This window comes from Myxine glutinosa, chromosome 8, assembly GCF_964187855.1.
Source record: "Myxine glutinosa chromosome 8, kmMyxGlut1.1, whole genome shotgun sequence".
Taxonomy (NCBI): Eukaryota; Metazoa; Chordata; class Myxini; order Myxiniformes; family Myxinidae; genus Myxine; species Myxine glutinosa.
This window is the reverse complement of record NC_136268.1, coordinates 27967327-27987972: the sequence shown is the minus strand read 5'-3', so window position 1 is coordinate 27987972 and position 20646 is coordinate 27967327. Positions and strand designations below refer to the sequence as shown.

Here is a 20646-nt window from a genome sequence, read left to right as displayed (position 1 = left end):
TTCAGGTGGATATCAAAGATCACCTGGCAGAGGAGAATTAGTTAAAAAGAGGTGCCTCGTACGAGGGAGAAACCAATGTTGCTGAGTAGCATAGCAAAGATAAAGTCAGCTTTATTTGGACATATACAAAGAGAATCCTGTGGCAAAATGCTAGTTAACACCATGGAAGGTAACATTGAAGGAAAAAGAGCACGGCGAAGACAAAGAAGAATATGGATGGATGATATAAAATAATTGTTTGACATCAAGAAATATGGGCAATTGACGAGGAAAGCGGAAAACAGAAAAGAATGGAGATCTATGAGTTGCAACCTTCGGATCGAAGATGCTATTTGACAAGAAAAGAAGTATTTGAGTCCCACGTTCAGGAACAGAACCAATCTCATCCAATTTCCCCCAATACTGGACCTTCATCACCTTTGCTCTGTCCATCTGGACCCCTCAGCACACGGCATTCCTCGATCTGCCCGAACGAAGAAAACATCACACGGATGTCATTTTCACCACACTTCTTGGAAATCATGCCGATGAAAAGTTTTCTCTCTTCAACTGCAAAGAAGGATTAAAGAGGTGAACAAATACACAATGAGACAGGATATAGACAGATGTCAAAACATGATCAGGTACGTGGCCGAGTAAATGAACGTTCCAATTACATGTCTTAGTGAATGAAAGATGAACACTATGCCCAAGTAAATGTTACCGGATAGACAGTGGTACGCTTCCTGTACAACACCTTCAATATCAACTCCATGATCCCTCAAACAAAATGTAATAAAAATAATGATACAGAAAAATGTCCCACCAGATTTAAATGTGGGAAAACAGTAATGAAAAAGAATAGAATAGTTGTAAAGTTTGTCAAATGAAATTTTTACTTAATTGAGTGATTTAAAACAACTAGTAACATTCTCTCCTTCCAGGGGCGACATATAGCATCAGTAAATCAGTTGCACTGTGCCCTACCTGTCGTCATTTCGTCACCTTATATAACTCCCTCCCTCAAGCAGGGGCCAGTGGGTAAACCAGTTACACTATTACACGTATCGGTGAAAATTGCAAGACGTCTCCCCACCCTTGCGGGGGGTGGGGTGCATTTACTTGGTGCCTAAGACCTGGCCCTGGGTAGATCGGGCATGTATGCAAAATTTGATGGAAACTGACCAATAACTTTGGCCAAGGAGTACGACAAATGGCCAAGAAGTACAGCCAGTCAGGTACCGAACAAGCATACCAACAACCCAGACCGGTTCGCCTCATGCCGTGCCATTTTCTGGTGCCTAAAATGAGAAAAGCCATTCCCTCGAAGGAGGGTACCCTAATAATGAAAATAATAATGATAACAATAATAATAATACAGTGTGTTCCTAAATTATCTTTCCTATTTTGAATACAACAACAACAACATGCATTTTAAGGCCATTTTCCCTGCTAGAGCGGGGGTTAGCCTTGCGGTCCCCATGACAATCTTCTCCATCTTGCCCTATTTTCTGCATCTCTCCTTGTTAACCCCCTTGCCCGCATTTCTTCTTCCACCATCTTTAGCCAAGTCTTTCTCAGTCTTCCCCTTCCTCTACTTCCTTCTACATTCATTTCCATCACTCTTCTCAACCAGTCACTTTCATCCTTCCTCAACACATGACCAAACCATCTCAACCTGTTCCTCTTCACAGCATCAATCACAGGCTCTATTCCCAACATCTTTCGCAATTCATCATTTGTCTTCCTCTCTCTCAACGATACTCCACACATCTACCGAACCATTGGCATTTCCACCCTTTCCAGCCTTCGTTGCTGCTCTACATTCATGACCCATGTCTCGCTCCCATAAATCATAACACTTCTTACACATGCAGCATACACCTTTCCCTTCAGCTTCAACGACACTCCCCTCCTCATCAGCACGCCACTCAGTTCCCGAAACTTATTCCATGCACATCTCACTCTAGCAACCGTTGCCGTGTCTGATCCACCTTCTCCATTCAGCATGTCTCCGAGGTAGCAAAATGTTTTCACACCTTCCAGCTTCACGCCGTCACCAAGATCCAACTCAACATTTCCTCCATCTGCAGGTCCCTCTGTGCACACCTTACATTTGAATGTAGCTGCCAAACTGGTTAATGTAGCTGCCATCGCAGCGGTTTGGTGGCGGTTTCCCGCCGTGATCTAGACTTGTAGCGGCGGCGGTCGATTTCCGCTGGATTTGCCGCTTTGCCGTGATCAACCTTGGCCTCGTGATCGTCTCTTTGCTCCTGCCTGCCCTCTGCCTGGTCCCGGCTCTGCTCCTGGCTTCACCTACCTGGCTCCTTCGTTTCCTCGGGCCCGCTCTCGTGGGTTGGGACCATTGTTTCACCTCCTCAACCTTGGCCTCGTCTCGTCTCTCTGCTCCTGCCTGGCATGGCTCTGCGGTACTCCGCCGCAAGGCTCCTTCTGCTCAATACCCGCTCCACCCCATCATGCATCTCTGCCATCAAATCAAATGGACTCCTCCGACGACCCAGGTACATTCACCGTGGCTCCGGTCGTAAGTTTGTTTATTTGCAATCAGGTCACTCCATCCCCATCCTCTGGTCGGCTCAGCGCACTCTCACTCTTCGTCCCAGCGCACCTGGTCACAGCAACGCACACGATCGCACCTCCTGCCTACGAACCCTGGCTAAATCACCTGAATTCATCCCTGCTGTTCAAAACAACATCAAGCTCACCCTGTTCAACACCCGGTCCCTCAACAACAAATGCCTCATCCTGAACGAATACATCCTGGATAACAAACTGGACTTTCTCTGTCTCACCGAAACCTGGCAACAACCTCTGGACTACTACACACTCAACCTCACCACACCCAATGGATATTCCTACGTCAATAAACCACGCTCGGAGGGCCGAGGTGGTGGAATTGCCGTTATCCACCGTCAAGACATCAAGACCAACCTCATCTCCATCTCATCTGCTCCATCATTTGAAAACCTGGCTTTTAAACTCTCTGGTCGCACGCAGTCAGTCATGGCTGTCGTCTACCGCCCTCCCAAACCACACCCATCATTCCTGTCTGACTTCTCCTACTTTCTGACCCAGCTAAGTTCCCTCTCCCCCTCAATCCTCCTCCTTGGTGATTTCAATATCCACATGGACTCCACTGACTCCACAATAACCACTGACTTCACTGATTTACTCACCTGCTTTAACCTCACTCAACATGTCGACTTTCCTACCCATATCCGTGGTCACATTTTGGACCTTGTCTGCTCCACTGGATTAAATTTGCACCATCTCTCTGGCTCCGACCTCACCCTCTCTGACCACTTAGCCATCACTCTGACCATCAACATCCCCGCCCCAACACCAAGGCATTATCGCACTATCAACTTCCGTAAGCTAAACGCTCTTTCACCTACCTCATTCTCATCCACCCTCTCTGAAAAAATGTCCACTTCTCCCTTCATTGACCTCCACACCCCTTCCGACCTCACTGACTACTACAACCACACTCTCTCCTCCTGCCTTGACCAGCTTGCGCCTGTAAAAACCAAAACAGTTTCTTTCACCCATTCTGCTCCCTGGTTTACGCCTGAACTCCGCCTGATGAAAACTCGTGCTCGCCAACTTGAAAGACTCCGCAATAAAACGGGTCTCACAGTTCACTCCCAAGCCTACAAGGACCACCTACAACACTACAAAGATGCCTTCTCCCGCGCCCGCTCCGCCTACTACTCTCAAATTATCCACTCTGGCTCCGGAAACCCAAAAGCACTCTTCTCGACAATAAACAAACTCCTCCGCCCCCTGAACACCACCACCCAGTCATTCACAGTAGACAACTGCATCTCCTTCCTCTCTTTCTTCCAACGCAAAATTGACAACATCTACAACAGCTTGACCACCGCCGCACCCGCTCCCCCTCCAACCACCTGCCCCCCCTTGTCCTGACATCCCCTGTCTCGGTTCTCCCCAATCTCCCCTACTGACCTCTCTGAACTCCTCATAGGAATGAAAACTGCCACCTGCACTCTTGACCCCATCCCCTCCAGCTTTGTCAAGGCCTCCCTCCCTGCTCTCTCTCCACTTATCATTGCAACAATAAACTCCTCCCTGTCTACAGGCATCGTCCCACCTTCCCGCAAAATTGCTGCTGTTACCCCCATTCTAAAAAAACCTGGTCTAAACCCTGACACCCTAAACAACTTCAGACCCATCTCCAACCTACCCTTTCTGTCAAAAGTTTTGGAACGCACTGTAGCCACTCAAATCAAACATCATCTCTCTGCCAATAACCTGTATGAAACATTCCAATCCGGATTCCGCTCCAACCACAGTACTGAAACTGCTCTTCTCAAAATCACCAACGACCTTCTCCTCTCCTCTGACGCTGGCAACCTCAACATTCTCGTCCTCCTCGACCTCAGCGCTGCCTTTGACACCATCGATCACACCATCCTCCTCACCCGACTTGAATCCACCTTTAACGTTACCGGCACTGCCCTCTCTTGGATTAAATCATACCTCTCTGACAGACGCCAGTTCATCTCCATCAATAACTGCAAATCCCCCACTGCTCCCCTCCCCCAAGGTGTCCCCCAAGGTTCAGTTCTTGGCCCCCTCCTCTTCATCCTTTACCTGTCCCCCCTCGGTCACTTAATCCGCCGTCATGGTCTCCAATTCCACTGCTTCGCCGATGACATCCAACTTTTCATCTCCACCAAGTCCGTCTCCACTGACACCCACTCTATCCTGACAAACTGCATCACTGAAATAAAATCCTGGCTTCAAATCAACTTCCTCAAGCTTAACTGTGATAAATCTGAAATAATCATCATTGGCCCAAAAACGCTCACAAAATCCACCCATAACTTTGCCCTCAACATCGATGGTATCCCAGTATCCACCTCCCCTCACATCCGGAATCTTGGCGTCATCTTTGACCAAACCCTTTCCTTCGACAAATACACTAAACAGATCACAAAGTCAGCCTTCTTTCACCTGAAAAATATCGCCCGTCTCCGCTCATCCCTCTCCTCCACGGCTGCAGAAACCCTCATCCACGCCTTCATCACCTCCTGTCTGGACTACTGCAATAGCCTCCTCTATGGTTCACCCTCAAAAATCACCAATAAACTCCAATACATTCAGAACTCCGCTGCCCGTCTACTCACCCATTCCCGGACCCGTGACCACATCACCCCTGTCCTTTACAAGCTTCACTGGCTCCCCATCCCCCAGAGAATCCAGTACAAAATCCTCCTCTTGTCATACAAAGCCCTCCATAACCTGGCCCCATCCTACCTGGCTGACCTCCTCTCCAGACACACTCCCACCCACAACCTCCGCTCTGCTGGTACCAACCTCCTGACCCCCTCCATCCGGACCAAATTCAGATCCTGGGGGGACAGGGCCTTCTCCATCGCTGCTCCCACCCTCTGGAACTCACTACCTCACACCATCAGAGACTCCTCCTCACTCACCACATTCAAAACATCACTAAAGACCCACCTGTTCAACACTGCATTCAACATTCAACCCACAGCATTTAACCCCTGACTATCTCTTCTCCTTCTCCCTCCTTTTGCTTTAAATATTTCCCTATTGATTCTTGTCTTTTTGCAATTGTTGTTTTCATGTATTGTTATGCATTATGTTTTCCACTCTGTCAAAGCGCCTTTGGGCTTCTGGAAAAGCGCTATACAAAATAAATGAATTATTATTATTATTATTAATGACCCTCTCAGACCACTACATTTTTGATGAACCCACTGAGCGCACATTGTACATTGAATGGAGTTCATTCCGACACCCTTCCTGCACACAGCACATGGCCACTTCCCAGTTATTTCCACCTCACCACATGCTTTACCACTTTCCATCACCTTCGTCTTTCCTATATTCACCTTCAGACCTTTTGTCTCCATACATTCCTTCCACTTGTTCATCTTTTCGTTCAGTCCATCCATACTTTCTGCAATCAACACCAGATCATCTGCATACAAGAACTCCCACGGTAAACCCTCCTTTACGTTCTGAGCCAGCACCTCCATCACAGCTACAAGTAGTAGTGGACTTAGTACCGACCCCTGATGCACTCCCACCTTCACCTCAAACTCACCACTGTTCCTATCCTTCGTCCTTACAGCTGTGCGCGCTCTTTTTGTACATTTCCATCACTACTCTGATCAACCATTCCTCCACTTCTAACTTCCTCAATGCCAATGTCAATACTTCGCGTGGAACCCTATCGAATGCTTTCTCCAGATCAACAAACCCAAGAAACAACTTCTTCCTCTTCTCCATGTACTTCCTCTTCTCCATGTACTCCATGTATCTTTCCTATTTTGAATGTAAATAAAAAATAAAAGCCTGCAATTTACACCATATTGTAGCCCAACCCAGGTAATTTTTAGTTGCAGTCTTCTATGAGGTATATCTACAGTGTGCAGAGTTACACCAATTAATGTTGCGACATGCGAAAAATGTCTCAAAAATGTGTGACGCTGGTAATGTTGCGGCGAATGTGCACTGAAATTGAACATAGGACGTTCTGAGATCCATTAATGGTGTGCATGTGGAAGTCTACTGGCATGTCATGAAGAGCTATGAGTTGGGCTACAAAAAGGTGTAAACTGCATCATCATGTGGCAAACATTTGGTAAATTTTGGCAAAGTGGAAAATTTTGAGGTGCCAGGGCAGGCTCTGAATATATGTCATTGGTGACATCATCGCCAGATCTAATCTACTGTCACATCAAGTATTAAAATGACACTCACCATTGAAGTGCCCAAAATGAGTGAAAAAGGAAAAAAACATTTTACAATAATAAGCAAAAGCATAAATAACCCTTACACGCACTTAATCTCACAATTAAGAATCCCACTTTCAAGCAAAAGTCAGATCAATTTAATCTCTTACCACCATTTTTTGACAAAACTATGCATTTTAAGAAATGCAGAGAAGTTTTTCTTATTTTTAGCTCACCTGGAACGTAGTTCTGCGGAGCTTATGGGACGGCGCGTCATCCGTCCGTCAGTCCATCCGTCCGTCAGTCAGTCCATCCATCCATCCGTCAGTCCGTAAACACTTGCAACTTCTTCTCCAAAACTGCTGATGGGATTGTGACCAAACTTGGCTAAAATGATACTTGGCATGCGGCAACTCAAGTTTGTTCGTGGCATTAAAAAAATATGGTCGATGGTGGTCTATGGGGGGGTCAAAGTTGGGCTGGTTTACCCCTCAAAATAGGTATTTTCTTTCTTCTCTGAAACTATACATACAATTTCGATGAAACTTCACCACAACCTTCATAACCCGTGATGTACCAATGTTGTCTATCCGGCTCAAGGCATTAAGACAATTTCAGGTCTAAGTAGTAGGTCTACAGGGGGTTTGAGTCTCCCAAAGTAAATATTTGCTCTCTTCTCCGAAACTACACACACAATTTCAATAAAACTTGCCCACAACCTTCACCACACGTGATGCTTCAAAGTTTATTCACGGCATAAAAAAATCAGGGTTTAAAGAGGTGTGTAGGGTGTTTGACCCCCTAAAATAGGTATTTCTTTTTTGTTGTTGTTTAAAGTCATGATTACGTTGGTATGATTCTACATGCTACCCTGTCTCCTAGCAACCACTGAAATTGGTTTAAAATACCGTGATACTGTATATACCAGGTATACTGCTTTATTCTACCAGATGAGCGCCCAGGGTTATTGTCCCTATTTTTATTACTCAAGACCATTTGGTAAGTTTCACATCGACACAAGACCGACCCTCATTACTGGGTGCCGCCATCTTTAAACTGTCGTGGTTTGTGGTATATCCTATGTATGTTGAACATATATTTGTTTGTTCTTTGTTAGAGGCTGCCATTGTTGCAGAGGAAGCCCAGCGGTGTGAGAGACAGTACAGATGGATACAGTGTCACCCATCGTCATAAATGGCAGGAACCCATTGATTGGTTGATTGTAGAGCACTCGCCGAGTGGCTTAAGGACTCAAGCAAGCACTCCATTTTGAACTGTTGATAAGGAACGGCTGCCCTGGCGAGCACTAGCTAGCTGCTTGGTAACTGAATACACCCTTGTTGCACTTCTGGGGTGTGTTCCGTCAGCAAGCACCTTGCTATCCGTATCGCTTGCCAAGCGGCTTGCTTGATTCAAAGCGCTCAAGCAAGCACTCCAATGGAACAGTGCTCGGCACCTCTTAACAATATGGTTGTCTCCATGGAAACAATGCTACCGTGTGACTCAAGCAGACGCTGTCCGAGGCGTCGTTTTCACAGTTTTACTCGATCCTCTTGGTGACTGGCTTGGAAAGCGATAGCTGTCCGCTTGCAGCTAACGGAACACATCCCGGTCACATTGATCAGATCATTTATATTTGAAACAGAGATGAGGAAGGGTGGTGTGTGCGCTTGGTCAAGGTGTGTACCTTCACACACATGGCTGTGAAATGATCACACACAGTCAGCTTGATCCCTCAGATAAGGGAAGGATGAAGGAATGAAGGAGGAAGATTGGTTGAGGGATAATGAGGGTGTAAAGAAAGATGGACTTGTTAATTGTGGGGGGCTAAAAAGGGGGAAAAAAGTTGAAAATGCGTTGAAAGTTGTAAGTCGTTTCTCAGGTGGCATCTGCAAGGGACTACCTACTGAAAACGGTTCTCTTTATTTATTTATCTGAAATGGAAAAAATGCATCATAGCAACCAATAAGTTGGTAGATAAATAATGTTGACAAAGGTCAGGTCGAAGATGTTCAATCGTTTATCATCGGGGTTTTTAATTTATTTATGAGTATATATATATATATATATATATATATTCCTGTTGTGACTCCACCTCGGATGAATTGAGGTGCTGGAGCGGCACTCTGGTGCACTGCAACAGCACCCCAACCCCTCCGACAGCACCCCTGGTAAACTACATGCTTGTATGTTTATTTATTTTATTTTTTTACATTCAAAATCGGACAGATCATTTTGGAAAACCCTGTATATGTTTTTGTATATAAAACACCTGGTTGCTCTCTGTGCTTGGCTCACTGCTCTCGTCCACACTCCTTCTCCCATCTCATCCATGTCAGCCATCGCCAGTTATATCAGAACTTGCTGATTCATCACACAGTCACAGATTGTTTAACCCCAATATGGGTCGGTTTAAAAAATTACGTAACGCTACCGAGCATGTTGACAGATTTGATTCAACCTTACTAATAAATTTTATTCGACATTGATTAGATTTTCTGAGGTCCTTCACGTAGGTAACACTCGACCCAAACAAAGCCAATGGAAATCTGACCCAAAAACGCATGAAGTGTAAAATCAGTAGAGGCCTACAGACCTGATGTCTTAGGCCCAACAGAAAACCAAGATGGCGGCCATATTATTTCATCTGGGTGACATGGTACGTCGAGTCAAGCAACAAATGAAGGTCGGCAGCTGTCCGACCAATAGGTTTTACCACACCTTTCAAAAATCGACCTCCAACAAGAACCACAACAACAACGGCAACAACAACCATGCGGAGTTCTTGTGGACCTGTGACATGTCGCAAGTAAAAACATGGAGATATATTGTTCACCAACTATTGCTGGCAGACAGGACAGCCAGCTTGATGGCCATCCTAGGGACTGTGACGTGTTACAATGGCCTGTCGGTGAAGCAACGATTTAACAATTTCCTGTCGGGTCGCCAACCAAATCCATACGAGACAGAATCAAGTCGAACTAACAACTCAGGTGAATCACCAAAGGCTTACCATAGGTAAATGTGCCAGACTAGACAATGTTAAAGTTAGCACACTATTAATTAAAGCATCCTGAACGCTTCCTTCATTTTTCTCCATCTTTTTTCTCTTTCTCTTTCTCTCTCTGCTTCCCTCTGCATCTCTATCTCTATCTATCTATCTATCTATCTAATCTATCTAATCTTCTCTCTCTCTCTCTCTCTCTCTCTCTCTCTCTCTCTCTCTCTCTCTCTCTCTCTCTCTCTCTATCTCTCTCTATCTCTCTATCTCTCTATCTCTCTATCTCTCTCTATCTCTCTATCTCTCTATCTCTCTTTCTCTCTGCCTCTCTCTCTCTCTGCGCTTCTATCTGCACTTCTCTCTCTCTCTCCCCGCCCCCCGCTCTCTCTCTCCCCGCCCCCCGCTCTCTCTCTCCCCACTCTTCACTCATGCCTCCCTCCTCTCTCCCCCTTCCCCTCTCCACCTACTCTCTCTCTCTCTCTTTCTCTCTCTCTCTCTCTCTCTCGCTCTCTCTCGCTCTCTCTCTCTCTTCCTCCTCTCTCTATCTCTCCTTTTAACAGCTTCCTCCTCTCCCAATCGAATTACCCCCCCCCCCCCCCCACTCCACCCCTCTCTCCTGCACACCCTCACCCAGTTATTTTCCTTATTTAATTACTTTCATGCAGGTGTGATGCAGATCTCAAAGCACATTCTCAAAAGCTCTCTGTGACCTGCCTAAGATAGAGAGTGAAGCACCAACTTTTCAGCAAAAAGCCCATTCTCACTCCACGAGTTTAATCTCCTTCAAAGGCCTCATGACTCCACAAGCATGCACAAAATAGTTTCACGCCATCATACCAATTTTGCCAAATCTAGAGGGAGAGGAACAAAGGGAGGCGTTTCAAACACTGTGCCTCCTTACAATTGCTGATGAATTTATGAATGGATGGATATAAATGTGCGGCATGTTAAGAGTAAGCGGTTTGGAACAAATAGAAGCTAAAAGGCTTACCACTGGACTTCTCACTGTCAGCCGGTTTCATTTGGATCGGATGATGCATCTGTGGGGAAGGGCGAGGACCACATAAGGGTGGAAGGTGGGCAGGTGTGGATTGTGATTAATAGGCTATATTATCATAATTATTACAAACGTTTCTTGTTGATATATTAAGTTATAATGGATTTCGAGCATTACACCTCATAATAATATTGTTGTTGAAATAAAAAGTAATGCCCTTGCAGTAAAACACAGCAGATAAAACGTGAGGAAATGAGGTGCAAAAGAAAAACTATTTAAATTTACATTCCTCCTCCTCTTCCAAATTCATCCTCCACAATTCCCCATATAATAAAATGTGTAAATTGGACCTTTGGTGAATGATGGCTAATTTTGTGGCCCAATGCAGCCAGCACCAATCCTCCTAATTTAACAAGTTCTGGAGAATTCATCTCGCCTTATAATTGAGCTCTGGCAGCAACGGGACTCGACGGCACATCGGTGAGCTGCACACTCTGTAACCGGTGCACACCAAGTAACCGGTGCACACTCTGTAACCGGTGCACACTCTGTAACCGGTGCACACTCTGTAACCGGTGCACACCCTGTAACCGGTGCACACCCTGTAACCGGTGCACACCCTGTAACCGGTGCACACTCTGTAACCGGTGCACACTCTGTAACCGGTGCACACTCTGTAACCGGTGCACACCAAGTAACCGGTGCACACTCTGTAACCGGTGCACACTCTGTAACCGGTGCACACCCTGTAACCGGTGCACACCCTGTAACCGGTGCACACCAAGTAACCGATGCACTCCCTGTAACCGGTGCACACCAAGTAACCGGTGCACTCCCTGTAACCGGTGCACACCAAGTAACCGGTGCACACCCTGTAACCGGTGCACACCAAGTAACCGGTGCACTCCCTGTAACCGGTGCACACCAAGTAACCGGTGCACACCCTGTAACCAGTGCACACCCTGTAACCGGTGCACACCCTGTAACCGGTGCACACCCTGTAACCGGTGCACACTCTGTAACCGGTGCAACTTTCCATAATTGTGCTCGTCATCTCACAGGCTTGAGGCACAAGTTGACCCCAGCTGATACAGGGGCTTCACATAACGCAGGAGGAAAATAACACCAAATGGCAGCCCTATCCTATATTCTCTTCAGTTGTTGTGCAACATGTTACTTGTTCAACTTGCAACTTTGGCAGCATGGCCTGATTTTCTGTTGTAACTTTTTCGGATAACGGCCTCGAGTTTACGCACACTCATATCCAAGCTGTCCAGCCTGGGCTTGAATCCCAACCCATCTATGAACTTGTATCGTTTCGGTGTTTCAGAGGCAGGGTGAATCATCGATGTGTGAGCTGTTCCTTGGATTGACATTAACCTGGGCATCACATCTGCTGGCATTAGTTGGTGGATGTTAAAGATCCCAAAGTGTCCTTCACGAAGAGTCATCGCCAGTACAGTGTGAGCCACAACTTCAACCATTTCACTTCAACCATTTCAACAGACAAGGTCAAATTCGAAATTCCTGCCTTAACTACTGCCAGGAAGGTAATGGCAAACCACCCAGCGTAACCCTGCCAAGAAACTGCTTACTCAGCACCGACACTCTGCAACACAGTGTGGTACATTAGAAACAGAATATATATATATATATATATTGTTGCGGTTTTGAGAACCCACACTTGTAAATAAATATAACATCATTAAAGGTTAAAGGTAGCACCCCATAGGTAGGCCACAAGCAACACGTAGGTCACCATAGGACGTCAATTATTTCTTAGTCTGTGTTTAGATAAGGCCATTCCCAATAATTGCATCTGCGTTGTGTCAATCAAATAAGAGTAGGCCCTTCCGTCCATTTTGGCAGCCTCCCCTCCAAGCGACGCCATTAAGCGCTAGCCATCGCCCTTGCCCTTTAGGGCCAGTGGCGTTTGCAACCTCGCTGGGCTTCCGCTCAAACCAGCCCAGAAACCCACGAGGTAAGGCCCGAGAAGAGGGCGGAGCGCCAGGATGGAGGTGCGGCCACGTCAACCAGCCATCAGGGCGGGGCCGGTAAGCCATAACCAGCCAAACAGGGCTGGAGTGACATCGCCTGACAGGCGTGGCTTTTGGGCTTCGAGAGCGTACGCTGGCTTGATTATAAAAGCGCGCACGCAAAGCCCTCAAAAGGACTGATGGGAAGAATTACGAAGCAGCGCTCATTAAAGAGGTCTGAGCGGGGAGAGAGAGGCGCTTGACCTGGGATGTGCGCTTTACGAGGGAACTGAAGCCAAGCATTGGTATTTCAAAGAGACGCGCTGTGGCAACCCGCTGTACTAAGGGCGAGCGCGCGGCACGCATTGCCACGAACTGCAGCGTGCAGGGCATTGGGGAGGGGGCGCTTGGAGCGAGTAGTGCGCATATTACGTACGCCAGTATACCAGCCTTCCCCCGTCATTATAATTGTCCGCTCGCGTTACACTACGTGAAGAGCTGCCTGCCGGGTTTCGTCTGCTGGACCGGAGCCGGACCGGAGCCGGACTGGAGCCTGGACACCATCGCCGGACCTTCCACCCTACCATCTGCATCCCCCTGTGAGTGTCTGTGTGTGAGATGGGCCCGTTTGTCTGGGGAATAGAGTAAGACTGTCTAAGGCTGCCCTGTGTACTTTTCCTTCCTCTTTCTTTCTTGTACATTCTTTCGTTTCCTCTTCTTCTTTGTACATTTGTTAATAAATTGCCCTGTTCTTTCTGGTTTCTCCTCAATCCGATCGTCCTAGTCCTTTCTCAATTGGGTAAGCGTGGCACGATCTCAACCGCTATAATCGGGTCTAGTCACTGGTTAACAGCTCGGATTGCTATCCGCTCGGCATATCCCATCAATATCTGTGGTTCGAGCGGGAGTTATTTCCTTGCTTACTGGGCGGCGTTAATAAGTAGGTAATAAGAAGTCGGCTTACAACCCTAGTTAACGTCGTCCGGAAGTAACGTCATAACTCCCGGATCCCGTCGGCCAGATAAAAGACAAGGGAATTAATCCCCCCTTGATAAGGGGAGAGCCGACGTTGGAGATCCGTAACAATTGGTGTCAGGAGTGGGATTTTGACCCGAAGTGCGCCTAACGCACTCAAAATTACGAGCGGCCAAAATTTTATTGAAACATCTAAATTATATCGTGCCATGGATAGCCAAGGCGATCGGATGCCGGTGGGGGTAAATGAGGAGGTAGAGGAGGAAGGGTTAGAGTCAACCCAGGACCCCCGGGAAGAAGTGGGACACGGAGGAGAAATGGGAGAGGAAATTAATAAGGGTGCAGCAGAAGAGGGTGCAGGCGAACAAAATGGCGGCGCCTCGCACATGGCGACGAGGGCCGCGCCCGCTGCGTAAATGGGAGGGATGAATATGCAGGACCTCATTTCGCAGCTGCAGGCATCCATACAAATGGGGTTGGAAAACCAAATTGGGGGATTGCGAAATGATATGGGAAACCAAATTGGGGGATTGCGAAATGATATGGGAAACAAAATTGGGGGATTGAAAGACGGGTTAAGTAATATGGAAAACCAAATTGGGGGATTGAGAGACGGGTTAAGTAATTTGGAAAATAGAATGGGGGAGCAATTGGGAAGTCAAATTGGGGGGTTAGAAAGTAAATTGGAGGGATTAGAAAGTAAATTAGGGGGCCAATTGGAGGACGTGGGTGGCCAAGCCAGATAAATCAACGAGGGGTTAACGGGGTCTGGAACCAGAATAGGTGGCCAAATAAAAGCATTGGGGAAAGACATAGACCGCAGGTTGAGCGGGAAAGGCACAATGGTATGCGACGGGGTAGCGCGGCTTGAGAAGCGCGGGGAAAGCGAGCTTGAGCAAAGCACAGCCGGGTGGACCGGGGTAGAAATCGCGACACGGGGTATAGAGAAGCCGACGGCGGTTGAATTAGAAAATTTTATTTTATTAGCACCAGCGGTCGTCGAGCTTAACAAGGAAAAAAAAATTGAAATCAAAGAAATAGTGGAAATTTGGGTTAAGAAGACGGCGGACTTAGAAAAGCACTCGCAGGAGGAAGAGATGGAAATTGTACAAAGTCTGTGCTCGCATCATGATGCCGTACTTGCTAATCCCAATAAAGATTTGCAGGTGCGTGAGGAGAAAAGGATCCCGAAGGTAGGCCGGGCTGTATATGGCACGAAAGGATTTTTCGCGCGCTTGGGATCCCGGCGTCACCCGGGCGCTTGTGGAAGGTCCGTGGTGCACTGGTGCACTGTATGAAAGGAAATGGCGCGCGTGTGAGAAAAAAGTGTGCACCGAAGAGTGAGTGTGAAACAGAGTGTGATAGTGAGAGTGAGAGCGACACGGAGTGTGAGATGGAAGGAGAGAGTGTGCGAGAATGCACACCTGGGATGGATGAGGAGCGTGTGCGGGGATGCACACCAGAGCGCGTGATTGGGTGTGCAGCAGGAGATTGCACACCCATGGGTAGGTGTGCGTTGAGTGGGTGGATGCAAGAGTGCACACCCGTGGTGGTTACAGAGTACGTAACAGGGGAGAGTGCATGGGAGGAGTGCGTGGAAGAAAGTTGTGTAACAGAGGAGTGTGTGATAATGGAGGGTGTGAGTAGAATGAGTGCGCAAGAATGTGCGCAAGAGTGTGTAAGAAAAGAGAGTGCATGGAGAGAAAGTGCAATAACGAGTGTATGGAGACGCCTCGATGCGTGAGTATGGAAAGGGTCGCGAGGTGTGATTGTGAGAATGCGATCCAAGCATCGACGCTGACCGGGGCAGCGGTTAGGCTGACGGATAGCCGACGCGAGCTCTCGGGCGTGGTGCGCTTTGTGTGCTGCGGGGGCCGGCGGGGATCGTTGCCGCGGCGCTCTTGCAAGGAGCGCCGTGCACGATTCGGGCCGGGTCCCGCCCTGTATGGTCGGTGCCGTGTCATAGCGGCGACCGGCACGATTCCGGGGGAGAAAGGCCAGGTCGGACCTTCGCCCCCTGGTGGGCGCGGTGCTCCGACCGGGGGAGGTTGGGTCATCGGGCCGGAGACCGGAAGGCTCCGCGCCGAGATGGACCCTGGAACCTCGGCCCGAGTATGCCTCCTCCCCAGAATCGAAAATGCCGGATGGACCCAACCTGCAGGAGACTGACAATCCGCATGCATTGCCGGCTTTTCGAAGCCGAGCTGTGGAAATGTATTCCCGCACGAGAGGCTCGAGAGTAGTGGACATTTGGTAGTAGTCATGATAGGAATGGTAGTTGTACCATTCACATTGGGGCAGAGGAGCTATAGGATTATGGGGTTTGGCGGTGAGAACTAGCCAGGGCGGGCTAGGATAATTGATAGGATCTAAAGATGACTTTAGGAGACTTGAGAATTAAGTAGGGACATTGTACAAGTAGTGGGGATGTAGAGAGATTAGGTGGATGATAATGACGAGGGATGTGCTCGTATAAGGGATGACAGGGAAGCACTAATATTAGGGGAAATAGCGAGTCAGATGATGCTGTGTGTGTGTAATTGTGGGAACCACCGTGTGCATGGGCTTGAAATGAGGCATTGGGAATGAGAGTCTTGGTAGTGCTGGTGAGCAAATGAGGAATTGAGAGGCAATGCTCGAGAAGGATGTGTGTGTGTGTGAAAGTGTATGAATGGAGTATTGAGGATGTGTGTAATTGTGTATTAAGTGCATTGCCGTGCATAGGGTGCAAGTGAATGAATGGTGTGGAGTAAATGGTGTGTGGAATGAGTGGTGTGGAGTGCATGGTGCGAAGGAGTGGATGGGGGAAGATGGACCCCTTCACGAGTACCCGGGGAGGGTAGTTTAAAGTTACGTAGAGGGAGTAGGTAAATTTGTTGGATATTGACATCTGTGGTGCGTGTAGTGGCAATGAAGTGCTTAGAGGGGTGCATAAGTGAAGTGGAATGGCTGGGCGTGTGAGCCTGTTAGTGCGTGTGGTTATTGAGCACTCCGCCACTGGTAGTCTGTCGGCCAGGTGAGGCCGCAGGAAGGCTCTGGGAGCCAGGTAGTGTTCAGTGGGGCCCGAGGATCCAAGGGAAGGACCCGGGTTGCCTGATGCCAAGGTGGGCATGGAGGGGGTAAGTGCCAGGGAGGGCCTTCCCCAAGTTAGGGTAGTCGCAGGAGCTAGGCAAGCTCGGGTGGCGACTTCAGTGGCGGAGGTGCGCAGGTAAGTAGACCTGCTAGGAGAGCCACACGACCCAGCCCCGAAATTGTGCGAGGGCACAGATTGAAAAATGGGGGGGGAGTGAGACCCCAAATTGGGAGAGCACAACAGTATGGGCAATGGGAATTGGCTTTTAGAACCACATAGAGTAAAGATGGCCAATGGATTGGCAGGGCAAGACCCCGGGTAGTTTAACTGAGTTTATGTCAATTAGAGTATAGTTAGGAGAAAATCTCTTCGCACCATCCGCATCCACTCACTGAGGTGATAGGACTCCACACCATGTTTTGCAGATGATTTGGGAATGTAAGACGCATCATGACGGAGTTTGACATTGTGTGTGATTCCATCCCTTCCTTCTTGGGAGGGATTGGGGACGAATTTGGTTTAGGGGAGATATGGGGGACGAGACAGTAGAGACGGATTTGTAAATTGTGTAAATACGGGGAAGGGCAAAGGTAGGGTAGGTGACATGCGGGGTGACATACGAGTAGGGACGAGCTTTCTCAGCTCGCTCTCCCGCGCCCTTCATGTCGCATTGCCTTATATTGATGTGTACCCTTGCGCCCTTGCACCCCGCTAACCTCTGCTTTGTCTTCCTTCCCCACTCATGGACCATGGTCTTTTGTGCGAGGGGAGTGTGCAGGTGCCCTGAGTGGTGCGGCCGCACTCTTGCTGCCTGCACCCTGCTGCCTGCCTGCCTGCCTGCCTGCCTGCACTGATACACCATATGGACCACACGTTCTGTGGCCTGGCACCTATGGACCACACGTTCTGTGGCCTGGCACCTTTGCTGGGATAGACCATTGCTGCCAGTAGCATCTTGCTTGTGGACCACTGTGTTTTAAGTGGCATCTAAAAGTGGTTTTAAGTGGCAATGCAGGCGGACCACCTACGCTGGCCCTGCTGGCCAAATAAAAAAGCGGACGCGGTTTGTGCCCTTTTTATTAATTAACCTTTGGTGTGCCCGAACAAAGATGGTAAACTTTTACGAGGGCACACCGAAGAACAGCAAGTAAGAAGATCAAGCCAAGATCCATCGGACAAGCAAGCCAAGCACAAGACATCATCCTTTGTTATTTTTGCAATGTTTTTGCACATTTTTTTTTTTTGCTGCTGGTGCTTTGTGTGCATTTTCTTTATTGTGGTACATATGGGTGTATGGTGTATCGGTGCAGTGCATGGCAACTGGCATTTCCTCTTATCAAAATCTTTCTTCTTTTTCCCACAAAAGACAGGTCCTGGGTTATAGTTGTAAATAATTAGTAGTGTCTTGTAAATAACATGCTCCTGTGGAAGTGTAATTCAGTGTAACTTATTGATTGGCACTGGTAACTTATTGATTAAGACTGGTAACGAAGCTGATACATTTTACCTGCAACCTCTGTGAAAGCCGAGTTCGTAAATGAGTGTCAGGAATGTGCCCGAACATGGTAATCTCTTGTCCACCTGGTCACAGCCCCAGGCTGGAGCACCCTCCTACTGTGTAAATGGAAATCACAGCAGGAGGGGAGCGAGTTGATGCCAGGGCTTGGTGCAATACATGACCTCGGGGCATCAGCGGAAGAAGGATTAACGTTTCAGCGGACAGAGGATTAAGTCCAGTTCGTCCATATAAACTAGAGCAAACGTGGAGTCGACAGGACTTGCTACGTGAAGCGCTGACCGAACGGGAGTGTCGGATGAACGAGAAGGACCAGCGAAAAGAGTTAACCTGATCCATTATATTATGCGGTATCATTTTGGTAATTGAATGAAGTGAATACAGTTTAATAAACTAGACCTTTTGTAACCTGTGTCCGGTCGTTGGAGTCCTGTGAGTCCCCCAGTACAAATTCCCTGACAATCTTGGAGGCACCGCTGACATCAATTGTACACACAAACAAGTCTTCTTTAAAAGGTGAGTGTGTCTTGTTTGGTCCAATATGATTTACGAACTTGGAAGTTATGGGTACATACATGGGGGAGCAGGTGGACTGGGGCTTCTTTGCGCACCGATGCCGCGATATAGGTGGCGTGAGCCATCACGAATGGGATTTCGATAAACGACTGTAGCAATTTATTCGTTTTTTTTTCTAAATGATTTCTGTAAATACGTATTTTTGCGCTGGTTATTAAAGGGCCTTACTGTGACCTGGAAGCGGGCGGAGCAAGTGTGCACCTTGCGACCGCTTGCTTCCAGGACGTGTAAGGCCGGTACACTCGTTTACCCACCCGCACACGGATAAAGTACTACTTTTTTTTTGCACTTGTTCGAAGCACTTGACTTGATCGGCGCTCGGCGAGCGACAGGGAACCGGGAAACGGAATTATATTTATATATATATATATATTTCCAATATGGTACACCGGCCACAACGATTTTAGCGATTATCCGAGTTTTTTTTAACGATTTCTGTAAATACGTATTTTTCCTGCGCTGTGTAATTCTTCTGACACGCGCCACGAAGAAACGCACCACTGATGTGCATGAAGCGACTTGTTTGCCGGTTCGGTAAGGTCCGTCCGTACACGTGTACAATCGTGTACACCCGTTTTAAATAAATAATTTTTTTCAGTTTTCCCGCCATGCCTATAAATTCATGACAGACAACCCCCCCTCGTGCCGGTCCAGAATTATGATGAAAGCTGGCGATTGAGAAAAAAAAAAAATTGCATCAAATTTTGTCCAGGTCCATCAAGAAGCCTTTGAGACATGCTTCACGGTTGAATAAAAAACCACCGTTTAGAGTACTTCTTTTTTTGTTCAAAGCACTCGACTTGGAGCCAGCGACTTGCTCGGCGGGGGATATAATTTTAGATATATATATAGTACGGGCATGCCCTAGTGAGAGATAATTACAGGAAATGGTGTTTGTGAGTAACAACCACCCTCTGGTCGAGGCTCATAGAAGGGGTGATGCTTACTGATTCGGCACGCTTACAATAGGTGTTAATGGTGGGATGTCAGAGGTTTTGGTGTGGGTTAATGTTCACACTGTTTTGGAAAATAATGCTCGATGCAACATGATCCTAAAAAAAGAACCCAGCCCTACATCGAAAGATCAGGAAGGGAAGGAATGGAAAATTTGTCAAGGTTTGAAATTAATCGGACAAGGGGGTCCCAAGGTATGGTCACCGTACTCGCAAGCCGTTCGTTTTGGCTTTGCGAATGGACCAAACCATTCCATGCAAATAGGAGGGTGGTTCTGTGGTCGTTCGTTTTGGCTTTGCGAATGGACCAAACCATTCCATGTAAATAGGAGGGTGGTTCTGTGGTCGTTCGTTTTGGCTTTGCGAATGGACCAAACCATTCCATGCAAATAGGAGGGTGGTTCTGTGGTCGTTCGTTTTGGCTTTGCGAATGGACCAAACCATTCCATGTAAATAGGAGGGTGGTTCTGTGGTCGTTCATTTTGGCTTTGCGAATGGACCAAACCATTCCATGCAAATAGGAGGGTGGTTCTGTGGTCGTTCGTTTTGGCTTTGCGAATGGACCAAACCATTCCATGTAAATAGGAGGGTGGTTCTGTGGTCGTTCGTTTTGGCTTTGCGAATGGACCAAACCATTCCATGCAAATAGGAGGGTGGTTCTGTGGTCGTTACTGCCACGTGGTTTCAAAGTTTTGTTGTTGTTGTTTGCACGCATGTTTTTTGCAAGCACGTACGGGCGAGCACGTACGTGCGGGCACGCCCTAGTATATATAAATTGAGGTAATATTAAGTTATGGAATTAATTGCTTTCAACAATGCAAAGGGTAAACAAGGTCAGCTAGACTTGTCCC

At 47.6% G+C, this 20646-nt stretch overlaps 1 protein-coding gene across 1 annotated transcript in view; it reads right to left on the bottom strand.

Annotated features, from left to right (window-relative positions):
* LOC137432328 (CUGBP Elav-like family member 1) overlaps positions 1 to 20646 on the bottom strand; it is a 356059-nt gene that overhangs the window by 108900 nt on the left and 226513 nt on the right. Inside the window, exons 4-5 of the mRNA XM_078783095.1 lie at positions 10721 to 10769; positions 418 to 549 (exon numbers count right to left, since the gene is read on the bottom strand). Of these exons, the coding sequence (XP_078639221.1) occupies positions 418 to 549; positions 10721 to 10769 (181 nt within the window). The remainder of the gene's footprint in view (positions 1 to 417; positions 550 to 10720; positions 10770 to 20646) is intronic.